This window comes from Scomber scombrus, chromosome 17 (genome assembly GCF_963691925.1).
Source record: "Scomber scombrus chromosome 17, fScoSco1.1, whole genome shotgun sequence".
NCBI classification, from domain to species: Eukaryota; Metazoa; Chordata; class Actinopteri; order Scombriformes; family Scombridae; genus Scomber; species Scomber scombrus.
In genome coordinates, this window is record NC_084986.1 from 3,860,012 (window position 1) to 3,875,787 (window position 15,776).

The window sequence follows — 15,776 nt, forward strand, 5'->3', positions numbered from 1 at the left end:
ACATCTGTTTTCTCAGAGGGTTTCTTTTATCAGTTGTTATGAAATGTTAAAACCATAGACAACACAACAAAATCTATTTCATTCATTATGTAGTTTGAGTCATGTTTTGTCACCTGCATAGTTAATAGTCCCTCCGAGCCTCTTTGCTGTTAGTTTCTTGTAACATTGGCGTTCTGACAACTGAGGCTTGTTCTTGTGCTCCTGCCACTGTCAGTATGAGTCACTCTGGATGAGAGTATCATCTCCAAAACCTAAAATGTCAGCTAGATCAACGTGCTCTGTGGGTCGTTCTGACAGTTTGATAGATAGATGAGAGACTCTGGGAGGATTTGACCACAGTTTGGCAGCAGGGTTCAGCTTGAGGTTTGGACGTTGTGGTGACACTCATAGGAAACAGTATCCGAGCACTGACATGCGTGTGCACTCACAGCCGTTATATTCGTGTCCACAGGCAAAATGAGAGACAATCAAGTATCATTTCCTCTATTACCCACTCTTCCATATTCATTATGCCTGTGGCAGAGTAGGAAAATAATAATCTCTTCTTCATTTCTGCTTGTGAGATGGACAGTCAGACAGATTTGCAGAGTATGCACGGTTGTATGTACAGATGGGTGACAGAATAAAAGAACCAAACTAAGAGTCTACATCAGCAGCTCTATGAGGCTATATTTAGATACATGCTAACATGCTCACAGTGACAACACTAAAAATGCTAATCAGGTGTAATGTGTACCACTTTCACCAACTTAACTTGGCGTTAGACCTAACGATGGCACTAGAGGAAAATTGAATTACTCACCAAAAGGTAATACAGTTCATCCTGAAGGGGACATGAATATCTGTACTAAATTTCATGGCAACCCTTCTAATATTTGTTAAGAAATTCAAACAAACCACAAATGTTAACCTCAAAATGGTGCTAGATGGAAAGTCAGGATTACCAACAGACAGTATGATTCATAGACTGGTGACCATTAATGTCTCTACAAAATTTCATGACGATCCATCTAATAAATGTTGAGATATCTCAGTTTGGACTTATATGGTCAACCAACAGGCCATCTTGATAGAGCTGAGTTGCCTAGTGTGGCTACAAATCAACAATGTGTCTTATGGGGCTTTTCCACCATAGTAGAGTCGAGCTGAGTAGTGCTAGAACTGTATAATGGAAAAGCCCAAAAAGTAAGCTGTTGTTCCACTGAGGTGTGTTAATGATTTTGGTGGTGAGTGTTTAAAATCACATTTAGTTGTCCAGTTTGGTTAAGATTTGATGACTGTGAATGTCAAAGAAAAATATTCACATCATTGTCTCTTAAACTGCTTTTAAGTTAACTCTTATTTGCTAGAACAAGATCAGCACATTTTGGTGGCTTTAAACAAAATTGTTCTCAAGACGAGGATATATTTGAAACCCTAAGGTATTGAAGAATTGCAAAGATTAGTAACTGAGAATATGAAGGAGTGAATAAAGTGAAAGAAAGAGGAACTAACCTTCTGTCAGAAAAGCTTCCAAAGCCAGACTCAACATCACTTGGTTTCTGTGGGGAGAAGTAAAAGGAGAAAAAAGGAATAAAAAGAAAGCAGAAAAATGCAGAATACTTCTTAAGCATGCATTAAAAATGACATGCTGCAACTGAGACCTGAACCCAGCCCACGTCGTTTGGACCCTGATCCCATCTGGTGCTGCCAAATTAGAGAATCAAATCCAACCTTTAAACTTCATGCAACTTCATTTAATTAATTAATGACTGTTAGCTTTCCTGGCCAGTGCATTGACACACTCTGCCTTTTTCACTCTTCATATTTGGTATCGCACATTTATTTGCAGCACATGACCTGGAAGAAGATCATTGTCCGTCAAAGAGAAAAGATAGATGTTTGCATTTAAACATAACTAAACCTGATCATAGCCCAAAGTTTTATGACACAAAACCGTGAAAACCAACCCTTATTTCTATTCTGACTCAACATGAAAGACAACCACAGATTACTGATCACTGGGCAGCTGCACTGGACCATTTTAAATGCGTTGCAAAAAGGAGTTTCAGTGATGATGCAGTAATGTAGTCTGTCCACTAGGTGGTGGTGTTCTGCAAGGAGCAGATCAGACAACTGTCCCTTTATTTGGTATCATCATTTCTGTTTCTGGCACTAATTGGCAGATTTAAGGATTTAAGGATCACTAACACTGTAGCTTATGGAGGAAAATATTTAATCAAGCCAAACATGTGGTTTGTTTTTAATAAATCATGAGTTGGATTAATGTTTTGTTGGATGGGTTTCATCTGCTCAATTATTCCATTCAATCTGGAAAAAGGAAAATAAAGCCTAAAGTAGTCTAATAGTTATATAATTAACTTGATTTTCATTTTAAAGTCAAAATTTAGACAAAGCGGTCTAGAAATGTTCTGATTCAGTGTTCCAGCAGTAATTTCTTTATTTCTAATTGAAGCCCCTTTCAGACATTAAACCCGTTTCATTAATCTGATGACAGCTTTAAATGTTGCTCTTATGTCTGAATAAAAGTCACAGCAGCAGTTTTAATGACTTCGGAGGTGGGATAAAACATGTTAATGGGTCTAAAGTATATATATAAAAACATGATTTACTTTAACTGAGCAAGGATGTTGTTTAAAATGTAGCTTGTATGTAAATTTGTAGTTTGAGTCAATTCAGTTTCTATCTGTAAATGACTGTAAACTGGTACCTGACTTATTTTTCTGTAGATTATTCCTGCATTTGTGTTTTTCTCGGACACATTTCCACTTCAACTTTTTTGTAAGATGTCCGTTTTCAAAAGGTCAAAGGCCAGAAAAGTTACACAGCACAGATTCAGTGTCCGGCTCAGAGGTTTCAAAGCAGTTCAAAACGAGGACATCTGGATCTGAGACAGTCTTACTACAACACTGCACCAATAATACTTTCCACCGACTCGGCTGCTTCTGCTGCTGACAAAAGAAAAAAAAAGAATAATTCCCCTGTTTCATATGAGCTTTTTTTATTGATTACAGCTTCGAGGTTTTGGTTTTTTCATTAGTAATTTCAAACCAAGATGAAAACATTCATATATAATACAAAAAAAACACAAAGTAAAAAAAAAAAGTAATGCATATGTAAGTTGGTACATGATATAACGTAGAAACAATGCACCCCTCTACAGTGCAGAGGTGCAGCTGTGTATTGCATCTACAAACGAGCTCAGTCACTCCTCTCCCGTCATCTCTCGTACAAAAATAAAGCGACAAACGTCTTTCACACCTTCGTCATTTACAGGATTTTTTTCTCCTGAGAGCTAAGCAGAAGACATGCGACTCCTCTGACACCACGAGGAGTTTAATAATAATAATGATGATTAAAAAAACTTTCAATGGTGCATATGAAAACTGATCCATGATTTCCACATCAAATTAAAACTCTGTAATATTGCCCATGGTCAGTTTGGGGTTTGGTGATGTGCGTTTCAGCTGATTTAAACAGACATCAGCTGAGGTTTATTGAAATGTTAAACAAGTAGCAGGTGTGAGCTCGCAGTCTGTTGAAATCTGTAACGTTTCAGTCTGAACTGTATTTTTTACAGATGCTTTGTGCAACTTTTGGCCCTCTGGATACGTGGAAACAATCAGTTTGAGCCTCAGTAAGTTTCCAGGTTTGTGTCTGAATCCTGAGGTCAGCTGGCGCCTCCTGGTGGACAGCCGGCGGTTATGAACTCTGCATAGTGCTCTGTGGATTCGATGACTCTGCAACGACAAAATAACAATGAAATAACACAATTAAAAACAGGGACAATGTTATCATCCAGATTTAGCTTATCATAGACATATACAGTATATACTGGTTTCTTTGTATCTGGTCAAGCAGATTGACTAATAACGTTTAATTAAACACTGTAAATATGTCCCACTCAGTACATATCCAAAATGTTTATTTTATGCCTGTAAATTCTTCTTTTTTTTTGCCACTGTGCCACATTTTTTAATTTTCAGTTCTAGTTTTAACAGGAATATTCTCTCATTTTAATTGGATCCTTTTTATGTTATAAGGAGAGTTTTCAGGTTATATTCACATTTTATACAATATGATTTTATACAAGATGATATATGATATTTTTAGTATTAAGATATTTTACTCAAGTAATTTTGATGATTTGAAAAAGTGAAAAATGTGAAAGCGTGCATCTTAAAAAAATATTTTTTCCAAAAACAGGTTTTATAAAAGTGAAGGTTATCTTATATTTGGTAAAAACTTAATAAAATTCTTCCACTTTTACAAAAATGGCATCTTCTTATATCGTAAAACATCCTCATTGTTACACAAAATCAACTTGCACTACCTGAATAAAAGAAGAAACTTTATGGATAAAACATAAATAATGAGCTGAGATGTATATAGATAATATATGAAGTTACATAAGATGATTTTAAGAGCTTTTTTTCTTGAGTAATATCTGGTCTGACAGTCTGAATAATCCACTTCAGTCTCTAAATATTCAGCCTTTCACAGTCATCATCATTCGTTACCTGTGTGCAGCACCGACGTCTTTATCCGGCTTTGCTCCAGCCTCAAGAAGCAGCCTCTCCTCTCTGCAGCCCCGATGTTTCCTGACCCCATATCACACGTCAGCACCTTGATGGGACCCCTCCCCCCCTTCAGACGCACCTGGATACAGTCCTGCATCAACACACACACACACACACACACACACACACAGTCAGTCTGCTTTAATTCAGTCAATAAAAGCTACATGACCTGAGGTAATTTTACATTACCGGTTCGTTTATTAAAGTTTTAACAGTATTTAAGCCTGTATTTGTGTATCCTCTCTCTCTCTCTCTATCTCTGTTTACCTCTGTGGGTGGAGGAACCTCCAGTTTAGTTTCCTCTGGCGCTTTGACGACAAACAGCGTCTGATCCTTGAAGGCACTGAGCCGTCTTACGTCCTCGTAGGTCACGTAGGCCGACGTGCAGGAAAGGTTAAAGAAAACCTGCTCACTTCTTTTCTCCACATTTTAACACTATTGTTTCATTATGTTAAATATGTACTTTAAGCCTCTTGGCAGGTGGTTGATTAACTATTACTGCCACACTGTTCTCCGCGTCATAAAACACACAAGAGAATCAGTGATGAATGGATTGAAACCATTGTTGGAAGATTCGTTTTTTTTCATATTTAAAAGCTGCAGTGTTGAACTTTGACATATAAATGAACATCTGTTACATTCAAGCTCTTATCAAACACACAATGCTGATGAAGCCTATCACTGCCAGATTTATCCCTCTGTATTTCACTGCACATTCCTGCACTGGTGCACCAGTAGTGATGATTATACATCAACCAGCCATGTTTGGTTTGCCTTGCAGTCTGACGAATCTCATTATAAAACATGCAGGAAGACCTAAAATCACAGGTAGTATTACAGCTGGTGACTTATGATGTGAAAGGATATGGTGAGTTTGCTGTGTTGTCGGTCATGTCAAACAGCTGCTGGGCGCAGCTTTTGATGAGGCCGTCCAGCGTGTCCTCCACCAGCTTCAGGTTGTCCATTTCTTTCTGTAACCTCTGCGGGTTATTCCACAGAAAGCTGGAGATGGGACTTCTTCCTCTGGACAGACGACAGTCACACAACAGCTTTAATGCAACAGACACTTTTTACTGGAGCGTTAAAGTTCAGTCTTGACATTGGAAATAGTTTTTAAAAAATTATCTTAACTCAAAGTCCTTTTACTGGATTTCGTCTTGGCTTCCAACCATAGGCCACCTGATGACAACTGAGCTAACTCCATCTACTTCATGTTTACAGTATAAACTGTACAGGAGTTTTGTCTAAGTCAGGATCATTTATCTCCTCTGTATCTGTATGCACAGTGAATAATAATAATATCCGTTGACTCACATCCACTTGAACATGCAGGGCGACTGTTTCTCGATGAGACTGATGCCCGTGAGGACGTTGGTGATGTCATAGACTCGCCGCTCGCGGGTCTGCAGGCTCGAGACCACCTGCCTGAGGTCCACCGTGCCGTCTGGAGCCGCCAGCAACAGCTCCAGGAAACGCCGCGCCAGCAACCCGAGAGACACGTCTGAATATGACACAACACACGCAGGGTAAGAGCTGGAGAATGTGGCTGAAATAAAATAACAACTCCATCTGTCTAAGCCTTTAAAATGGTTTGACTGCATCCATTTTTTTCTTTTTAAGGAGTACAATGTTAAAACAAAACATGCATTGTAAATATTGCAGGGAGTAATTGTTTTAATCTGCCATGACGAAGATCTAACAATCTCAGAACTTCAATACAAAATTCTATTTAAAGTTATTACGGCTCTAAAACCAGATCTATGTTTAATTCAAACCATTTTATCCAGTTAAAAAATTATTCAGTTAAGTGGCAGCAAAACGCACCCTGTCTGGAAAATCTCTTAGCCTGGTTCGGATGCCTGCTGACACTGAAAAGAAAGAGACAAAAAAATATCTTGTTAAACCTTTTAAACCAAAATGTTTAATAAAAGAAATCGCTTCAGTGTCCCAACATAACGCCTGCTCCCAAATACTAAAGTTACTGAAGGAAAATATATAAATAAAACAAACTTTGCCCAATAAAAAAAGTGACTGCAGGAGTTAAACATGACTATGAAGCTAGTCACATGATAAGATGAGGCAGAGAGAGTTCTTACCTTCTAGTCTTCGTCTTTGACCCTGAAGGATTCTGCAAACCTCCAACTGGACGCTAAAAAAATCAGAAAGTAAAAACAGAGTTAAAACTGCTCTGGGTTCGTTAACAGTCTGATTATTTGACAAAATTTAAGAGATGAAATTCTGAATTAAAATAAAATATTTTAGGCACTCAGTACAATATTATGGAAAGTAGTTTGTTGGCTTTCATAGCATTTGAACATGGTTTTATTAAATTAATTCTTACAGCAGCAACATTACAGACACCTGAAGTATATTAAAAACATAACGGCAGACTCTTTACTGACCTGCTTTGATGGTTTTGGTGCTGGAGGTTCTGGTTCTGGTTCTGGTGCAGGAGGCTCCACATAAACAGGAGCGTCATCTCCACCTTCATCCTCCTCATCGTCGCAGCCGCCGGTGGCCCACTGGTCTTCTCCCTCAGACGAATCGCCTCCCCAGGAGCCACCCATGCCCATGGGTCCGTCCAGGTAGGGGGGCATGATGGGGATGGCGTCGCTGTTGACCCCGTTTTGAGAGACGTCCTCCGGCAGGAAGTGGTCCTCGCAGATGAGGTGCTGGTCGGTCGAGTCTTGCTTGTCTGTTTCCCTCAGAGCTGCGAGCCATACCTGAACACAGACGTCAGAGTTACTGGAAGTCTGCTGTCCATCTTTCACACTGCGTTATTGATCTGACTGACTGGTTCTTAGGTTCCATTAACAGTAAAAAGGCAAATTAGTCATATCAAGTGGATATCTGACACATTTACTGTCTTTTTAGCATCAAATTCCCTCTTAGTGTTTCCCTGTTGAGCTGTGGTGGAAGTATAGTAACAAAAAGACTTTGGCACTAAAAACACTAATGTTGAAACATAGAAGATGAAGATTTGACTCATTTGGACGACTGAAGCTTCATATTAGCTTCAGATCAACTTTTAAATACATTTTCCCACAGAAGGAGGACTGTGTGTTTAGTCCTCCATCACTAACATTGTATTATGAAGGGATCTTCTAATGGTCAGTATGAACAGGAGGAATGATTACAGCAAGAAAAACAAGTTTAATGTTCAATTTGGGCTCCAGACTGCTGTTTTGAGAAAGACTTGTGTTTTGTGTTCTTTGAAATGATAATAAGAACACCATTTAATTAACATAACATACACAGTAAAAAACTATAATATAACCCTGGTATAAATACACAAACCAATGTTTTTTAATAACTTAATGAGCTAACACACAGACAGACAAACACACCCTCTCTCTCTCTCTCTCTCACACACACACACACACACACACACACACACACACATCACTACAGTAAATGAAACAGCGTAAAGATGGAGTCTCTGATTTTACAAACACAGATATAAAAACAGTATATTAGTTTATGTTATCTTGATATGTTTCAGTACCTTGACCCTGGCAGGATCTTTGGGGAAGTTGAAGAACCTCTTGGCTGGTCTGCTGAGGATCCCTCGGTTAGCAGCAGACTGTAACCTGCTGGGACACCCGGAGACGACACACTTCACCATGGTAACTGTCACTAGGAACCGAACGTTGCTATGGGTGCATCCGAGATTCCCGCTTATAGTCACTATCAACAGCTACAAACCCGTTAAGAGACAGCGATAACGATTACCGACACACGACACGACTCTCCGGTTTGTTTATGTCGCGTTTCACGTTGTTTTCACACCGGAAAAGGAGTGTTACTGATCCGGAATTACAACAATGGAGGGAAACTGTTCTGCCAAGACCCGCCCCCCTTCACTATGCCTCTGATTGGCGCTCTGATCGCTATATTAATCATCTAACCAATCAAACTAACGAAGGGAACGCGTACTAGCCAATCAGAAGCAGAGGAGGGCGGGTCTTTGTGGAATGCGGGTGTGGAAAAAAAACAAAACAAGGTTCTTTGGCGCCAATATCGCGCCATCTACAGTTCACAGTAAGTTGTATAGACAACCAAAAAACCCGCCAAAAACCCAATTTATTCTGTTTTTTAAATAATTAAAACCAAATGTATAAATGTACATATTTCATAATGTAAATGTAACTACTGTACTGATTAACTTCAACTAGTTAAACATAAAAACAACATAAAATCCAATTTTTAATGTATATTTTGACCTGCATAACAAAATTATGAGATTAAATTGTTCTTGCTTAACATATATGAAACAAAAAAGTAAAACTGCTGCAGACATCACAATGAACAGCATACCTGCCATTACCTTTATCAAAATGACATTATGGCAAAAGAATAACTATTTTATGACTGGTCAGATTTCATGCACAAACTTTCCTAGACAAGTTACCTATAAAATGCAGCCAACATGAAGTCTTATGTTTAAATGTTTTCTGAGCCCTGTCAGTTAAATATAATTAATAATTATTTGGTCAAAAGTATGGTGATATTGTCCTTTTCACTGGATGGATGTTGATCTGTGTCAGGTTTTAAGTTTCACAAGTATTTTACAGGTCTCCTGACTTCTTGGAAATGTTTTGAGTAATAGGAAGATATTTAGCAATTCATTTTTAGAACATTTTACAGAAACTGTGGTGCAATTTGGTACAAATTATGAGAAAAAAAAGAAGAAGAAAGTAAGATTGTTGAGTTGGTAAGTAGCTACCCACTCATTATAGATCATTTTGATTCATACATAGTAGCTGTTCTTTTGCAACATTTCATACTAAATTATTGTATTAGAGTTTTTAAGAAACAACCTAATATGCTTATATGTAGGTTTACACACAAAACTACACACTGAAAAGGTGTAAATTCTCCATTTACTGTACATTATTAACCTTCCTGATGATTAGCTTTCAGTTTAAAACAAGAAAGGGTCGTAATCAGTGTTGCAACACAAGATTTATTCAGAGCAAGAGATGCCAACACCAGCATGATAAAAATTGTACAAACTTCACAAGTCAAATTAAAATATCACGTAGCAACTCGTGACCTTAAACATACAGCAAAAATATCAACAAAAACCCATGCCATGTGGTAAGAAAACTGTTGTTGAAAGTTTGCGAGTAACATAGAAAAAGGGTTAAAGGAGAGAAAATGAACAATGTATAAAAACCCTTATCAATGCACTGCTCAAAAGAAACTAACATTTTCATTAATCAATGATTTCACAAATATTCATATGGATTTATTTTGCATTCTAGCATGTCACATGTTAGTGTTGAGATTCTCTATGTAAATAGTTACAGTTTAGCTTTTACATCTGATATTACAATATCTAGTCTATTGACTGTCTTTAAGTGGCAGAATTGTGCTTTAACTCCCATTCCCTTTGTATCAGTAAGAATAACTGACTAAATAAAAAAAGTACAAGCTGTCAGTCTATCTAATGCAGTAGTTTATTGGCAGGAAGCTGCAGACACAAAGCTTTGGGAAGAGATGTTGGAGAATGAGGCTTTGCAGTAAAAAGTCCAAAGAAGAAACATGTTCAAAGGAAAACTCCCCCAGTTAGTTGTTTCCTCCTGCAAGGAAAGAACTGGACTCATAGCAGAGAAATGTTTAGTTAGTCTAAAAAGATCATCTGCAGGTTTTTGGTGTCAGTCCTTCACAATCATCAATCAAATGGTAATGATTTGGTTTAGATTATAGATAGTTATTCAATGTCTCGAATTATCCATATATTTATGTGATATTCTTGTTTTATTGGAGCTATAAGATGAATACACTGATCCTTCATAATTTCTTAGCAAATGTTATAGATGTATTATACACAATTTTATCCATATAACCCAAAAATATACCTACTTGACATACTGGTTATCTTTTTAAAGGGTATGTTGATATTTTCCACTCGTACATAGTGGTATCTAATCATGCGAGTAGTTTTGGTTTAATATGCCCAAGTTTGGAGAACTCCACTCCACTCCAATGTAGAAAAATGTAATTTAGTTTGTGGTGCTCACAGCTCTGAAAAACTACACTAAAAATGAACAGCAACACCTTTTTTCTAGAAAGTCTCATTTTCTTTGGATAGTCTGGACAGTTTTCGCTGGTAAGTAACTTCCACTTGTTCACAGTATATTTGTGAATTATCCAAAGAAACGGAGATACTCTTCTTGAACACGGGCAGAAGTTTGAGTTTTAAGTAAAGACTAAGCCAAAACAGAAGCACAACTTTGTTCACAAACTATTCGGCCAATAAGCAGGATTTGTAAACCCATCACATGTTTTATTTCACAGAGGGTAACAGTATTCTGGTCACTTTATTTTGTAGGTTGCTGAAATGCTTTGTGAGAAATGTAGGAAATCAAAACCTGATTTAGAAATAGAAGCAGCAGGTTGAGGTCTGACCCTTGACCAGACAGATGATTTTTAGCTCTTGAACTTTCACTACCAGGTCAAGAGAAGACCCAGTCCCCAATTTGTTCTCCTAGTCATATCCTCAATGTTCCTCAACTTTGAACCGTAGAGGCTCTCGGACAGTTTAACGATACTCTAAGTGCATGTTTATCAGGTTTTTTCTATAAGTTTGGCTCTAAATCATACAATAACCATGATCCTAGGCGTTTGTTGCCATGGAGATTAATGTTTTTCTTTGTCATACATGATAGAAAACGGAATATATAGCAAAACATCTGAAGGCATCACTTTTGATTGGTACATGAAAACTGTCATACTTTAATATTCTCTAACATTTTTATAAACGATTAATTGAGAAAAATGACTGTTAGATGAATCGATAATGTTAATAATTATTACTGGTTTACTCATTTTTGGTAAAAGCCTTGATCCAATTAAACATTCCACTTTTCAACACAATTTTGTTTCATATTAACCAATACAACAATGCATTCTGGTTCAACATTTTTCATTTGGCATTGTTATGTTTTAGGTGGAGTGGAAGAGGTTGACGATGTGATGGGACCATCGGGGGAGTTTTCCTTTAAATAACACATCAACTCAGTGAGTTTTGCTCCAGGTTGCTTTCAAACAGGAATCACCAGCACAAAGTCTTTTCCAAGTCACAGTTTCCACAAACTCGCTGTACAGTTTTTGCTTCATTTACCACGTGATAATACTTTGACATACTCCAATAAAGTGCATGCATGATCGACGGTGTTCAGAAAAAACATACTCCACCAGTACTGTGATTTTCATCGTAAGGCTGATTCAGATCAAATACTCAGTCGGTAAAATTCAGTGCACAGACATCGCTTTACGACTGCTGGCTCTAGTTTTCATTCATCTTTTCAATAACAATCAAAGATAATAATTAAAAAATAAAAGCTGCTTGGTCATCATGTCATCTGGCATCATGTCCCATTGTGGCTCAGACAATTAAAATGCATGATTGGAAAGACGTTTTTTTTTCTACAGAACGAGTGCAATATACAATGACAGATGGGGACGTTTGACCCTGTAAGTCCAGCGGAGCCGTCAGCCTTTAGAAAGAAAAATCATATCTACAAATCTTTTCGCCTGCCAAGCGCCTCTTAGTCGATAATAAAAACATCAAAACATGGAAACAAAGGTGTCCCTGTGCAAAGTCGAACATGACAGAACCAAAGTCCTTTCACCCGCGTCAGATTCCTTAAAACATGATTGTAGTAAAAGGTTTATACAAAACGCAATACATTTAGTAAAAAGATCTATCAGCTCTTTGCTAGTTTTATTCATAAGAAATTGCATATACCCAAACTTTTTTTTTAATATAGATTGCATCCCATATCCAAACAAACGGTTTAATATTATATCATACCAATATTGCTGACACATTGTCCTAATAGCTACTCAAGATTGATGATTAAAATTAATTCAAATGGCAGATTGTCTCCTACATTTTTCTGTAGCCATTGGTCTTTTCCCGCTTTGTTCTTCACAAGAACAAAGAAAAGCGACAGAACAGGACAGTTTTTAAAACGAAACAACTCCGTATAGGGGATGATGTGGGATTTGCACCAGTAAGTTTCCGTGTCATGATGTTTGAGATCTTCTTGTTTGTAGCATTGGTTCTTCTCATAATTTTAAGCTAAAGATTTACAATAACATTAGTGTCCACATAGTCCACTTACAAAAATCAATGAATTCACATCCATTTAACAACCTCCAGAAAAGCCTTGCCAAAATGATTGCTCTTCACGTTCCCCCAACGCCGCCGCTCTGCTCCCTGTTAAACCCGTGACGCCCAGTTATATTCGATGTATGTAAATCGCATTAAAATAAAGAAATGATTCAAGCTTACAATAAATAAATAAATAAATAAATACATACATATACACTAGAATGTGCATACATTAGCAGCTATAAACAGTACATCACATTATATTAGGTCATATGAAAATGTACAAAACGTGAATGTTCGTTTAAAACGTTGGTAATTTGTTTTTCAAAGCAAGGCAACGACAATTAAAATAATTTAAAAAAAAGATACCCATGGATTTGAGAGCATAACAGCAGAAGAAATAAAAGAAGTATGGTAGATTACAGCAGCAAAAAACAACCCATTCCCTTCTTTTTTGACTTTTTTTTCCTCTGTTGTTGTTGTTTTTGCTTTGCATTTGTTGTTTAGGCCTCGGTCAGTGCTAGACCTGGATGCCCTGAACAGCCTGTTTGATGTTCTCCAGCAGCGCCTTGTTCTCCGGGCTCTGGTACTGGTCCTGGTGGGTGTACATGTCTGTCAACGTACTCACATATGTGTCAAAGTTCTGTTCATTCATTGGCTCCTGTGAGGGGGAAAGAAACCCATGAAGAAAACAAACAATCAGGTACGTTAAGTGTTTGTATGGACAGTCGGTATATGATCTGTGAGACATTGTGGGAACATTTTGGAAACAGGGGAGGAAGGGTATATACACCATCGGGAAAACATGGCTCGGTACACAAAAATACTCCTTTTTTAAATATATTTTAATATCATGTTCAATATCTTATACCTCAGCCTGTGAACTTCTACGCAATGCAACTCCAAACCATGCAAAAATCAGGAGAGGGATGGTTAGCTGATGGGTAGATGGAAGGTTAATGTTTAGCATATGGAGACAAACTCAGGATGTTAAAAACTAATGGGAGGTTAATGGGTGGATGAAAGAAACGCAACTGGTAGCACAACTTGGCAAAGTCGACTGGGAGGTTTGGTTGTTGATGTAATATATATCAGAGACAGAGCAGCTTCGGCTTCAGAAATAATCCTCAGTGGACGATGGACACCAGACTGAGTGTTTTACAGGTTTAAAGTTGTTCAGGTTGATTATTTTACATGTGGTGTACCTCACGGCTCCATTTTAGGCCCCTTACATTTGCTTTTTCAGCCCAGTATTCCTAGGATTTATACTCATACTGCATGAATGCATTTATATCCAATGGCAGCCATTCAGTGGCAATGGTTACTGACTGTACTTATGATCTTTGCCTAAACTTAACCAAACCTGTTTATGTTGTCTTTAATTTTTAGGAGAGTCTTTGATTAAACGTTTAGGTTCCTATCTCTCTCGCTGAGTATATGAAGACATAAAGACACAGATATTATCTCCAATCATTTGTCTCAATCATAACAATCAGTTTTATTTTGGGTAAAATAAATGTGATTCCCCTTTAGGAGAAAATATGGTGAGGAAGTAAATGTAAACAATCCAGTAAGCACATCTTTGGACAGGACATTTCTGATCTTTAAAATGTTGAGTTTTTATATTGTTTTGCATAATATCTGCTTTCCTCTATGTAATGAAATAATATTTTGCCTGTATTTTAAATGTTTTATCAGAATTTGGATTATTTTACTTTTCTGTCCATCATATTACATTATAGTTAATTGCACAAAATATGCGGCGTAAATAGATTTTGGCAGGTTTTGTTTGTTTGTTTGTTTAATTACATTCTGATAATTTCATCATGAGTATTTTAATCTTTTTGAAATATAACTTTCTTTGCCACTAAAGTTGGCATGTTTCTTAACTTTCTCCCAACTGCACTTTGGTCAGTGTCGCCAACTACAGATTCATTTAACCAATCAGATTATTTCTGATTCCAGAGCAGCTCCGCCTCCAGGTTTATAGATCTAAAATTCATCATATGAATCTCATTTGTATCAAAGGTATTGTAGTTAATGTATAATGCATATGTGTTTCCAACTAATTATGGTTTCACCATTTCATTACCGGTAGAAATAACAAACCAGAGGTCAATTCCTGACGCTCTGCAACAAGACAGTTCAGCTTCTCAAACAGGACTTGCAAAAACACATCAGATAGTTTATATCTGGAAGTGTCCACTGGTAGGTTAGTTTTACAGTTAATGTCGCTATTAAAATGAGTTATAGCTTATCTTGTTCGCTGCTGTATAAATGAAGAGTTGTGATGTGCAGATGCTACAGTGGACTAAAGGAGTTAAAGGAGGGGAGGATGACAGTGCAGAAGAGAAGGATAATTGGATAAAGGATAAATGGATCTCTTACTCTGGGAGGCATCTGTAAACAGCAGTTATGCTTTACTGGGGCCTCTTTCTGTGGCAGCGGTCTCTACAGGAGAGGGTGTACAGAGAAGTCTATTAGCCCGCTAGACACACGGCGGCGGTCACAAGGCTAAGATCCACCGAGAACAAAAACACACAACGTCCGCCTTAAGAAAGCCATTTCCCCTCCGGCTCAGTTCACACTGCAGGTCACAGTCTTTCCTTTTTATTTTAACCACAAAACCCAAACTTAGATTCCTCGGTGTTAATCACTATCAACTTGACATAAAGAGACAATTGAAAGAATAAACAGACAATGTGACGCCTCAAACTGTATCAATGTAGCTTAAATCCTACAATAAATCAATAAATATGCACAATTACACACTAAAATCTGATATTATTTTGGTGTGAAAAGTAAGTCCTGCAGTGTGAACAGAGCTTTAGATCCAGTGGGAATTTCTCAATTATCATTCACTCTGGGAAAACTGTGAGTGAGTGAGTGATAATCTGAAAACAAACTAGAAAAATATCAAAAGGATTTTTAAGCTTGACTCATGAGGGAATATCTAATCTGTCATTAATAGGGACATTTCTCTTGCAGTTTGTCCCCAATGGAAAACAGGACAGGAGCCCAGTTATCAAGCAACTCGGGTTCATACAGCTCAGAAAGACATTATCCAATTA

At 37.4% G+C, this 15,776-nt stretch overlaps 2 protein-coding genes across 2 annotated transcripts in view; both read right to left on the reverse strand.

Annotated features, from left to right (window-relative positions):
- Window positions 1-3,033: 3,033 nt before the first annotated feature.
- On the reverse strand, window positions 3,034-8,358 carry e2f6 (E2F transcription factor 6). Its single transcript, XM_062437444.1, has 9 exons — window positions 8,086-8,358; window positions 6,983-7,303; window positions 6,677-6,729; window positions 6,405-6,448; window positions 5,895-6,081; window positions 5,448-5,603; window positions 4,848-4,962; window positions 4,521-4,671; window positions 3,034-3,740 (listed from the first exon to the last, which is right to left on the reverse strand). The coding sequence occupies exons 1-9, from the start codon at window positions 8,203-8,205 to the stop codon at window positions 3,703-3,705; spliced, it is 1,185 nt and encodes a 394-aa protein (XP_062293428.1). The 5' UTR covers window positions 8,206-8,358; the 3' UTR covers window positions 3,034-3,702.
- A 4,867-nt stretch (window positions 8,359-13,225) lies between these two features.
- Window positions 13,226-15,776, reverse strand: part of myt1la (myelin transcription factor 1-like, a) — a 72,837-nt gene continuing 70,286 nt past the window's right edge. The window contains exons 23-24 of the mRNA XM_062437764.1: window positions 15,094-15,156; window positions 13,226-13,366 (exon numbers count right to left, since the gene is read on the reverse strand). Of these exons, the coding sequence (XP_062293748.1) occupies window positions 13,226-13,366; window positions 15,094-15,156 (204 nt within the window). The remainder of the gene's footprint in view (window positions 13,367-15,093; window positions 15,157-15,776) is intronic.